This window comes from Macaca fascicularis, chromosome 15, assembly GCF_037993035.2.
Source record: "Macaca fascicularis isolate 582-1 chromosome 15, T2T-MFA8v1.1".
Taxonomy (NCBI): Eukaryota; Metazoa; Chordata; class Mammalia; order Primates; family Cercopithecidae; genus Macaca; species Macaca fascicularis.
Genome location: NC_088389.1, coordinates 5,032,759 through 5,044,632, shown reverse-complemented (window position 1 = coordinate 5,044,632; position 11,874 = coordinate 5,032,759). Strand labels below are relative to the sequence as shown.

General features: G+C 62.4%; 1 protein-coding gene across 1 annotated transcript in view; it reads left to right on the top strand.

The window, feature by feature from the left end:
* The first annotated feature begins 5,183 nt into the window (after nt 1-5,183).
* RXRA (retinoid X receptor alpha) overlaps nt 5,184-11,874 on the top strand; it is a 118,881-nt gene continuing 112,190 nt past the window's right edge. The window contains exon 1 of the mRNA XM_045374233.2: nt 5,184-5,388. Coding sequence (XP_045230168.1) covers nt 5,361-5,388 — 28 coding nt within the window. The 5' untranslated portion in view covers nt 5,184-5,360. The remainder of the gene's footprint in view (nt 5,389-11,874) is intronic.

The following is an 11,874-nucleotide window of genomic DNA, read 5'->3' as shown; positions in this document are numbered from 1 at the left end:
GAGCCGCATTTTAAAGTACAGTTTCTTTTGATGCAAGCACCAAGGGGCGTTAGGCAAACTCCTGGGCTCGGTTCCTCATCCTTCAATGCAAAGTGACTCTTCTTTACGGTCCCGTCAATAACCGCTGCCATCTCCCCGTCGCCGCAGAGGCCACATAGATCATATTTAAACCACATTGGTGGATGACAGAGACGTACGGATATTTTTAATCCCAACAGACTATTACGGTTCATATCATGTCTGTCAAATAAATATTATGAATCATTTCCCGTTATCTTTATGGGGGCCGCTCGACTACATCAGGGGGACCGGGCTCGGGGCCTTCCCGCACATCCATCCGCCTTGTATGTACACACATGTGCAGGGGGAGATGTATGGAGAAGGTGTCGATAATAAATGCCCCCGATAAAACACATAATCTCCTCGCCTGATGGGCGTCTGGGGGTGCACGGTGGAGAGGCGTCAGGGAGAGGCGTGCCACCTTCAGAGCCAGGGAGGCTGGGCTTGGCCCCAGGTTGGGAGCATTGGCCTCTGTGTGTCTCCTTAGCTGTTGTGAGACAGGTTGTCATTCTGTTTCCCTGTAGTCATATTCTTATTTCTGTGATTAGCTGGTTCTTTTCTCTATCTTGTAGAAGAGACTGATGTCTTGAGAATGCCCTTGTCCAAGGGCCACGTAAGAGTTGGTGGCAGAGCCAGGCTATGGCCTTCTCCTCCTGGTACCTTCCCCAGCACCCTGTTTTCCAAGTCTGTTACCTGTGTCCCTTCCCCCTGGACTTTGGTCTCACCTGGCACCGGCTGCTCAGGCCAGCCGACCTGCACTGTGAGAAGCGGGGAGGTGGTGCGGCTCATTGGAGGCTGGGGGCGGAGGTCAGCGGTTGTCTGGGGGCTTTCCTGGGGGTTCTGACCACTGACCTCAGCCCCGTGTCTGGTGACTGCGGTGCCAGAGTCACCGCGTGGTCTGGAGTCAGTCACTGCTGCTCTCGGCCTCAGTGTTTCCATCTGGGAAACGGGGAAACTGGAGTCTTGGTCAGCCAGGGTGGGGTTAGAGGGGATGGTGCCTGGCAGTGTGCAGCAGACTGGCACCTCGGAAACCTTAGGTTCCTCCTCTGCGGACTCTCAGAACTGCTCTCGCCCTTCTTTGAGCATCTGCGACTCCTCACAGCTGGTGCTGGGATTTGGTGGGGCTCTTTGGTGGCTCCTGGAGGGAACCCACTGTCTCTTGTCTGGAGCTGCCCTGAAATCCTGGTTCTTCTTTACAAACCAGCTCCTGTCCCCTTAAGCCTCACTCACCTGAACTCTCTGGCTCAAGTGCCCATTCAGCTCTCCAGAATTCTGGAAGCAAGACCCCAGCTGATGACGGAGGTGGCAGTTGGCCTTCAGAGGACCTCACCTTTCTCTTCCCCGGTGCTGGTTTGGGTTTGGGGCGTGCAGGGCCAGCCAGCTGACTGCTGCCAAGGCAGATGCTGTCAATGGTGACTGCCCTGCAGGCCTGCAAACATTTTACCAGAGGCCCAGACCCAGGAGCAGAGGCGTCCTCTTCTCTTCCTCTCCCTCCCCTCCTGTCCTCTCCTCTCCCCTCCCTCCTATCCTTTCTCTTTCTCTCCACTCCGCAGAACAGGCTGGAGCCCAGGTGTGGACAAGTGGCTTGTGTGTTTCCCTCTAGACTGATGGAGAGATGAGCTATGACGGAGAAAGGGGGTTGGGGCTGGGACCTCTGGGCCTACTCCCAGTTCCATGTGGCCCTGCCTGGGGCCCCCTGCCTCTCTGAGCTTTCCGCTCTACTTCCCAGCTCGAGTCATCATCAGTCACCAAAGACAAAAGGTGTTGGTCCCCAGAGGAGCCACAGCGGAGGTGAGAGTCCCCGTAGGCCGAGGTGCTTGGGGACAGATCAGGCCACCTTGCCCAGGAGTGGTGCCCAGGCCACCAAGCCCTTCGCCTGCCTCGTTGGAGGCCAAGCTCCCCAAACTCCTGTGAGGTCCTGCTAGTGACCAGCTCAGGACCACATAGAGCCTCTGGAAGCAGCTTAGCACCCCGTTGGTGTCCTGGGAACTTCTGGGAGCAGTCCACCCAGACGCCAGCTTCCTCAGGCTCAGCCAGCACAGACACCGGCCTTTAAAAATATTATTCAACAAGCAATTTCTGGGACTGTTTACAAGACTGAGCCGAGACAGGCATACGAAATAGGCCAAAGTACCTTAAAAAGCATCCTTCAGGGAAATTAAAAAAAAAACAAAAAAAGACCCAAACAAAAAAACAGAAAACAAAACCTTCTTAGATCACAGGTTGTGAATAAATGGATATTACTATAAAAATAGTTTTGGCTGTAGCAGCACATGGTGGGACGGCTGGGGTGTTTTTTTCCATGGCTGGCTCAGACCTGGCCATTTCATATGGGGCAGCCACTATCCCGGGAGGTTTCGTGTAGAATCATTTGCACCAAAAAGTTCCAAACTGAGGGGGAGGATAAAAAATAGTGGCCGCAGAAATAACAAGCGGCATCGTCATTTTCCATCAAGGACCTGGTGTGTTTTCGGCGGCCGAGCACCCAGGTCCCTCTGCCCCATGGAAGAGAAAGGCAGGGCTGAGAGCCACTCACTGTCTGTGGGCACAGAGGTTGGATGTGAGCCCAGATCTGCAGGACTCCGGACTCCGTGCACTCTCCACGTGGTCTCTAGAGCAGGGGATGACGCCTTCCGGTGTTCCTTAGGAACAGAGGGCCCTTCTGGAACCTTCAGCCTTCCCAGGAGGAACCCACGTGGAAATCTGTCTGCGTGTGCCTCCCCGACTCCAAGCACCAACAGCTCCTGAGTCTTGAGTTTTCGGGGACAAGGAGTGAGATGGGGGTGGGGTGGGGAGTATAGCGTGCCACGCAGCCCACTGTTGGGAGGTGACCTCAGACACTTCAGCCCAGCCTTCCCACCACTACCTGGCGTGTCTTGACTTGCCAGCTGCGACCTGCTGCTCCTTCCCTCCGCAGGCCGCTGCTCGGCCGGCCCTGCTGCCTGGGCGGCCACTGCCTGACGGAACCTCCCTCCTCCAAAACCTGACTCAAGAACCAGTGATCCCAGAAGGCTGGACAAGGCCTTCCTCTCCCAGCACTGAGCACAGGCGAAGGGCCTGCCTAACTCAGCGTCATTTCACCATCATCATCATCATCACAACAACCGTCACACCGAGCTCCTCCTCCTGAGGGCCGACTCTCCGTATTATCTCATTTAGTCATCTCAGTGAGTCTGAGGAGGGAGTGGTTGTCTCCACTTTACAGATGAGGAAACTGAGATACAAGGAGGGAAGTGACCCAGCCAGGCCACACGGTTGATAGGAAGTGGACCTGCAATCTGGCCCAGGCCTTGTCCATCTGGGACCTCCCCCCTCCACCTGAGTACAGTCAGAATGGGGCCAAAGCAGTGACAGAGACAGGCCTGGAACCGGCCGGGCACATTTGCGCAGTGTATGCTGGTGCTTATGGGGGCTCTTTCTCGGTCCTATCCTATGTTTGTCGCCCCCTCCCTGGCAGGAGAAACTGTTTTAGAAGGGCAGCGGGTTGGTCCGGCATGCCATGTGCAGTGGCAAAGTGGGTTTGTTGTGGCTGTGACCACAGTGGGTGAGGACCAGGTGTCAACCTCATCCCGGAGGGAGGCGGGCAGGCTGTCTGTTGGACAGGGTGTGTAAGGGGGACAGAGTGGCCTTTGGTAGGGGCCCAGGCATCAGTGAAGAGGGGGAGGAGGAGAGGGCTACCTTGGCCTCTGGCTGTGCTGGGGGTGGACTGCCCAACCAGGGCACTCCTGTCCCAAGTGGAACCAAGACCTCCCACCGGGACAGGCCACCAGACCCCTTGTGGAATCCAGCTCCAGGTGGCCTGACTTGAGGGGCACCCAGGCAGCAGGACACCTCTCTGGTCTTGGGCTGTTATCTCTGGGCGGTGTCATGCCTGTCCATACGCGGTCATCACCTCCTCACCTACCTCCCCATTAGCGTCCCCTGACCCTGGCCACCACGTGTAGCCTGCGTGACTGGTCAGCCCCTGTGCCTCGCAGCCCGGGCCCTTAGGTCTAAGCGGGCAGCAAGCTCGCGGTGGGGGCGCGGAGCGTGGGCGCGGCCGGGCGCCTCGGCGCCTGCTCAGGAAGGCTGGGCTTGGCGGCGCGCAGGTACCTCACACCCAAACCCGAATTCCAGCCGCCTGAGACGGCGGGCAGCGCGCGGCGCGGAGGAGGCCCCAGCTGTCCCGGGGCAGGAGTGCTTCCTTTCGTTTTCAAACAAATCTGGAATTTAAAAGTCAGGCAGAGAACTACCCGGGGTATAAAAATAGCCACCGGCCACAAAGTCTATGTCCAACTCCGGGCAGCGCCTGCCCAGCCTGGTGCCTTTGAAGAGGGGTCCAGGAGTGCGGGTTGATGAGGCGGCGAAGCGCGCGCCCCTCCTCGTTCCGGGTGGGCTCATGGGTCTCTCCGTGGGGGCAGGGCGTGAAAGTGGGGGATGGACCGGGGGGAGCGTCCGGAAGACGAAACCTTCCCCGGACGAGGAGCTCGTCCTCTGGCGTTGGGGCTCATCGCCACTCCCGGGCCTCAGTTTCCCCACGTGTCCGCAGCGGCGGGGTGCGAGGTACGGGTGCCGCGGCCGTCCCGCCCCACTCTGCGCCTGCCGGGCCCGGGCCAGGGTCCCCGCGCGGCCACCGCCCGGCCGCTTTGTGTGGCCGCGCAGACAATGGCCCGGCCGCTGGGCTCCCGGCCCGGCTCTCCGCCTCCTCCGGGCCCTGTGCGTGCGAGTGTGTGTGTGCGCGCGAGTGTGTGGCGGGCTCGGGGAGGGAGTTCTGCTCCCGCCCCCGCCCCCGCCCCGCTCCCTCCGCGCCCCGCCCCCTCCCACGCCGCCTCCTCGCGGCTCCCGGGAACCCCTGGCGGAGGCGAACTCGCAAGTTTGCAGGGCGCTCGCAACTCGGCGGCCAGGCGGGCGGCGATCGCGGGGCGGCGGCGGCGGCGGTGGCCGAGGGGGCGCGCTCCGGGCGGGGCCGGGAGGGCGGGGCGCGGGCCGAGCGGTGGCGGCGGCGCTGCGCCGAGTCCGCGCCCGTCGCGGGCCCCCCGCCACCCCCCCGCCGGCGCCGCAGCGCCGCGGTCGGAGCGGGGCGCGGGCGCGCGGCGGCGGGGGCGCGGGCCGGGCGCGCGCGGCGGCGGCGCGCAGACACAAGTAGTTTACATTGTTGGGCGACTTTTGCAACAACTCGCCGCGCCGCGGCCTCCGCGCGCCGCCGCCGCCACCGCCGCCGCCGGCTCCCCGCCGCCCGGGCCCGGGCCGGCCGCGCCGGGGGCCGCCGCGCCCGCCGCCCGCTGCCTGCGCCGCCGGCCGGGCATGAGTTAGTCGCAGACATGGACACCAAACATTTCCTGCCGCTCGGTGAGTGCTCGCCGGGCCGGGCGGGGACGGGGCCAGGGGCCGGCGGGCGGGGGCCGGGGGCGCGTTGGCGGCGCGCGCGGGGGTCGCCGGCCCGGGCCGCGCTTGGACCCCTCGCCAACCTTCGCGAGAGTTCGGGCGCCGGGCCCGGAGGGGGTCGACCCGGGGCAACTTTTCGCGGGGCCCGGGCGGGGCTGGGCAGCGGGCGGGCGGCGGGGCCGAGGGGGCGGGTGGCAGGTTCGCCCGGGACGAGGAGGGGTCTCCCGGCCACCGGCGGCAGCCTGCGCCCTGGCGCCCAGCTGCAGCCGGGCCGCGCAGGAACCCGGCCGGAGCGGGAGGAGCAACTTCTGCGCTCCGCGGCTCCGGCCTCCCTGGCCTGGGGACCGGGACGGCGCGCTGGGCCCCGAGCGGCCTCTGCGCCGCCTGCCCGTCGGGCTGCGGCTTCCAGCAGGCCGCTGGCCCTTGGGTGTGTGTCCGCCCAGGAAACAGACTGGGACCCTGTTATCCCCAAAGCAGCCCACGCCCGGGTGGGCAGGGTCCCCCGGGAGCTGTATGAACAGAACGTCAGACCTAGGAAGACCCCATCCCAGAAATGGGGCCCCTCACTCTGGCAGTCCCGGGTGTTCTCCTCGGTTGGCTCTCCATTTGTGAGCAGGACAGCGCAGAGGGTCAGTTTCCCTCCTCCTGCCATCCCGCCCGGTGGCTTCCTATCCCAGACTGCCCGCCAACTCCAGGCCCAGACCTGCCGAGGAGGAGGAGAGGGCACGACTGGGGCTCCCACCCATTGCCCTCCCAAGGGTTTGGAAGCTAGTGAGAAGGGGGAGACTTTATAAATGAGCTCCGGGAAGGATATTAATTTGGTGGTGGGACGGCAGCCAGGCTGTCAGGCCGGGTGAAGGATTTGTGCTGAATGGAAATTGAAACAGCTGATTATGAATGAAACCCCGCCATTCTTAGCCCCTCCTGCCCACCCTCCCTACAGCCTGGGGTGCAGCTTGGCCACCCCAGGAGGTGCTCAGAGGCCAGTGTAGCTGCAGGGATGTTTAGTGAAATGGGACATCAAGGGGAGCCAGCATGGACCCAGCCCCTCCTGGATATGAAGGTGAGAGTCTGAGTACCCCTACTACTCACAGGCAGGTGTGCTGCTCCGTGACTGGGGCGGGGTGGGGGGTGGGTTCCAGGTTTGTCAGACCTGACACTTACTCCCTGACTCTATCATGATGGAGTGGTGGGCTTGAGACCTTGAATGAGCTCCAGGGCTCAGCCTCCAGGGGTGGGCGCTCATGCCCATTTTGCAGATGAGAAAACTGGCAGGGAGAGGCTGAGCCCCCAGGATACAAAGTGGTGGATTTGGGATTAGCACCCGCAGCTGGTGGTACTGCTGAGTGTGAGGCAGGAGGGAACGCTGCGCTGTCTGTGACTGAGTGCACTGTGGGGCAGGGGGGGCTGCCTTTCCTCGTTAAAGCTTTGCACTCACACATCTGCACACACACATCCACACGTACAGAGCTACGCTCTCCCAGACGATTCCTCTGGAACAAGAATGCTCAGCTCAGTGTCTGGCCCCCGGACGTGGCAGGGGCCTGGCTGGTTGCACTTCAGCTGAGTACTGAGAACCGAACAGGTCCCTGTTTTTAATGCCCTGGGTGGGACAGGGATAGTCCACGGAGTTGGTGTATGTAGGGTGAGGGAGCAAGGGTGCCCAGTCCCCATGGTGGCTTGCTGGAGTCCCTGTGAAGAGGAGAGGTCGTGCCTCTGAGCCACTGCCCCAGGGATCTCCCTGGGCACTCCCCTGCCACAAGGAAGCTGGGAGTCTTCTGTTCTCCAGCTCTCCCGACCAGCCCGTGGCCTCCCAGGCAGCCCACGCCCCAGGGCTGAGCAGAGAGTCCTGGGCTCTGATTACATTTTATTTTTTTTCTAAGCTTGTGACCAGCTCTGAAGTCCAGAGCAGTCGAAGGTCCATTTAAGCGGTTACTTGTCTAAGCCCTTTTGTCAACACAGCCTAATCCCTCCTGGGGGTGAGTGGCGGGCGGAGGGCCTGGCTTGTCTTGGCCCGGCTGGCCGACCAGTCAGACCTGGAGCTGCTGGGGGAGACTCGGCCACCCCTTGCAGCTGCCCGGCCACTTTTGGGGTCTGGAGTAGAGAGGGCTTCTTCCTCCCTGCATTCACTGCTGCTGGGCTTGGTGGGCCGGGGGAGGATCCCGGTCAGTGCCCACCGAGCCACTCAGTGAGGGCAGGGATGAGTCCAGCATCCAGATCTGGAAGGAAAGCAAGGCCGAGGGACTCGCCAGAGGCAGCCCCAGCTTCCTGGCCCTGCTGCCCAGGGCTGGCCGTGCTCCTACGCCTGCCGGGGAGAAGGCCCTGGCTGGCCTTATCCTGAATGGTGGGACTCAGGCGGAGTCCACGGAGTCCAAAGGTCTCAGACCGCACCAGACCCCATGTGCCTGTGGAGAGACCCGCCGGCAAAGCTGTAGGCCCACTGACCACTCTTGGAGTCAGGGCACTCAGGGACCTGGGTGAGCTTGCAGCCTGGGTGAGGGGCTTCTGGTAACATCAGAGCCCTTGGGACCCAAAATAGAGCACATTCCGGGGCCTCCCGAAATAACAGGGTCATGTGACTCTCAGGAGGCTGGACTTGGGAGTCCCGCTCCGGCCTGACGAGGGCGTCTTTTAGCGTGGGCACTGCCCGATGGCGGGGTGTTTGTCTTGGTAAACTCTGGAGGGGCCCTGTTTGTTGACTGGGGAGGTGTCAGGGTGAGAAACATGGCCCAGTCCGATGGTGGCCCTGGCCTTGCTAGCCTCCATCTTTGCCTGGGGCTCACTGCTGGGCCTGGACCGGAGCACGCAGCTGTGACCCTCTGCCCAGATGTGGGTGGGATGAGCTGGGCCCCTAGGAAGGGCTGGTGGGGGGGCGGGTGCTCTGAGTCCCTTGGGGTGTGGAGTGCAGGTTGAGCCGGCAGCCCTGGTCACACGGGCAGCTGCTGTGACTGGCTCCCGGCTCTGCCAGCACCTGGTGGTTCTTCCAGCTGTGCCTGTCCTTCAGGGCCTGTGGGGGGCTCGCCTCCACCAGGAGGCCCCTCTGACTGCCCTCTCTTGACCCCTGCCCCATCTTCCCCGTGGCTGTGCGGGAAGTCTGTCCGTGGGCTTTGTTTCCTCCCCTGGGAAAGGGTGCCTGGAGGATTTGCTGTGGAATTACTGTGGGAACAGGGGGTACTCAGGGGTGTGCCCCTCTGCCCCTGGGGGCTGGTCGTGCATGTGGGGAGGCTCTGGCATCAGGAGAGGGTGGGACAGACCTCAGCTGCATGGAAGATGGTGTGGGGGTGGGGTGAAAGCCTTAAATGCCCACCCAGTGCCAGTGGAGGCTGCCTGGGAAGTTTCATTTCTTAGGTGACGTTTGGTTTTGCCATGGGTCAAATGTTTCAGGGCTGGGACCTCGAGTGGTGAGCAATGCCTGTCCTCTGGAGAAGAGGGCACAGCTGTCCCAGCAGACACAGGACAGAGGCCCTCCCCAACCCCCGGCTGGCTCAGGGCTGGGGCACTGTCACTGGGACCTGGGCTTTGCAAGCCAAGACCTGCCCCTCCTTTCCTTCTCTGCCGGGCTTGAGTTTGTATTTTTTAGCTGGCTTTGGTGGCCAGGGCCTTGGGGTGGCCCGTTAACTGGTGTGTTTTCATGGGAATTAGCCATTTGCTGGGCTAGGGATGAGGCTGGGGTCTGGGGCTACAAGGGTCTGGGGGGCTGGCCTGTGGCTGTTGGGGGCTGGTGTCCATTTGGGGGTCACCTTCCAGACCTTTGTCCTGAGATTCTTAAGCTGATCAGTTTTAGGGTGCTATGGTGTGGGTAGAGGGGTTACTCTCCTCCGCCTGCACCTTACCCACCTGTCTGTGTGTTTCCATTTTATAGGGTGCAGCTCCGTCTTTCATCCTTCCTTCCCCTCCTCTGCCCCCTCCCATTCAGGGCCTTTGTCACCTGCAGGATGGAGGTAATGGTGGTTTTGCAGGGATCCCGGGATCAGCACCTTCCCGGAAAGAGGTTCCGACAGGCGGTGTCCCATTGCTGGGCGGGTGGTCAGGCCACCTGGGGTTGGGCCTTCTGTCCTCGCTGCCTGCCTGGTCTGCTCTTTGGCCTCTTGGGGCCTTGGCTGTCCATCTGGAAAATGGACACACTCGTTGGCTCTTCCAGATGCTGGAGAAGGCAGCCTCGTGTGTCATAGGCTGGCTGGGAGTTCGGGGAGTCCGTTCGTGGGTTGTTTCTGCTAGCCTGTGGCTGGGTCCTCTCTGTGCCTCCTGCTTGGGTTAGGGTGGGGCCAGGTTTCCAGCACTGGACCAGAGCAGGCCACGATGGTCGCTGGGCTGTCAGGTGTGGAGGAACAGACTCAGGAAAAGAGGACGTTGGGGACACTGAGGTAGCCTTTTCTGTGGGTATCGGCCTGCCACTGGAGAGCTCTCACTGCTGCTGGGGCAGGGACCCTCCTCAGAGGCCCAAGGAGGCAGGTGGAACGAGGGACCACGGTTTGCACACCCACCCGAGCCTGGTGCGAGATGTTCTGAGCAGTTGTGCCCCAGCGCCTCACAGACAGGGAAATTGCGCCCTAGAGTTACAAAGCAATTGTCTAGCTCAGCAGCTGAATGAGCGTGAAATGGAGCAGAAAGCAGCTAAGGAAAATTGGCCCGGCCACCGTGGGGAGAGCGGGTGCGAACCGCGTGCGGGGCCTGGGTGTGTTCACGCTCACCGTCGCGCACACACGGAGTCACAGGCTCTCACCTGGCGCTGCTGGCCACTGGCCCGTGTCCTGGCGTGCCCGTGAGTGAGCCAGGCCTCATGGGGTCCCCCAAGGAGCACGGTGGTCCCTGCAGGATTTGTTCGCCTCCTTTTTTTCTACATCTCGCCAGCTTGTCCAGGACTCACCCTGCCCCCATGAAGGTGCCGATGGCTGCAGCGGGCGCCTGCTACCTGCCAGGGACTTTATTTTTGGGACCTTGCGGAGGTGTCACAGAGACAAGCCCACTTAGTGGATGGGGACACTGAACCCTGGCTGAGGTCTGTGGGCCAGCCTTTGTGTCCCGCTATGGGGTCTGCTTTTTCTCAGGCACTTGACTAGCGGGGGCTGCCTTGAGCTCCAGCTGGGAAGACCCGTGCCCAGAGTGGGGGCTGTGCTGCCCCAGGTCCTCCTGCCCCTCAGCATCCTCAGAGGCTGCTCACCGACCAGGCTGGGTCTGTGCCCCACGGTGGTTCCCGGGAGCCCCATTGCTGGTCTTGGCCCGAGTGAGTGACGTTTTTTGTTCTGTGGGGGCACTGGTGGAGGGCTGAGGTCTCACCTTGCCAGCTCTGTGCCCTGGGGCTGGGCATCTCGGCCCCTTGTGCTGGTTGAAGGCCCTCTCAGGAGTGGCGATCCCTTGATCCTCTCTCCAGGCTTGTCCTTGGCTTGGGGTGGTGGCTGGGAGAAGTTCCCACTCCTAGCTGGAAAGCTGTGGTTGGGTGAGCAGCAGAGGCCCAGCCTGGAAGCTGTGGCTTGCCCACCTTCTCACGCCACCAGGACAGCGCTATCTGCAGCAAATTCCTAAGGGACCTGGGGGAGTGGACAGGGTGAGGTTGGACCCCGGGGTCCCAGGGCAGGGCAGGGGTGAGGTTCCTTCTGAGGTCCTAACCCAGCACACGTGGCCCACCCCATGCATGCAGGCGTCAGCCCCAGCCTTCCCAGGGTGACCTGGCAGAGCCTTGACAGCCCTGGCTGGGGAAGCCGGGACTGCAGGTGGGCTTTTCCACACGTGGCTTAGGGAGAACCCCCTGGGTGCTGGCCTGGTCCTGCTGCCTGTGGAGGAGGGGTGGAGGAGGGGTGCCCAGCAGTAGGGACAGCAAGGTCTGGCCTGGAGTGGGTGAAGGGGGTGAGGACACAAGGGTGGGGTTGCAGGGCTGGAGCCAGGAGGGGGTTCACGTGGGAGGTGAGGCTGGATAGGGCCTGTATGCCGGGCGCAGGTGCATGGGTGCCTGGAGACCAGGGGATCCCAGCATGGTGCTCCTGGCTGGGATGAGGCCCCCAGCGTTGTGCAGAGGGTGGCTTGGCGGCAGCCAGGCGAGACCTGGAAGGCGGAGGTGACTCTCCAGGTGGCTCACTGGTTTCAGGTGGGCCTTGGGGCCCCTATGAATGGCCGTGCACCCTGGCCCTGGCTGGGCTCCTCAGCGTGGCAGCCTGGGAGGGGGGTGGAGGATTCCTAGTGTCTTCCTAGGGGCGTAGGCCAGGTCCCTGGGCTGGCCTGGAGCTTGTCTTTCCTGGGCATGGGTATGGGTGAGGTACCTTTTCCCTGGCCCTGGCTCCACCTCCCCTCCCTGGGCACTGGATGAAGTGTGGGGCAGGCTGTCCAGGGGAAGCAGAGCAGCCAGGCCTCTTGTGGCCGGGTCAGGGATGCTGAGACTGTGGAGGGGACCAGACTTTGGGGCTGGGGGGTGAGACATTGAGGGGTCCTTGAGGGGATCAGAGCCTCTGAGGTTCT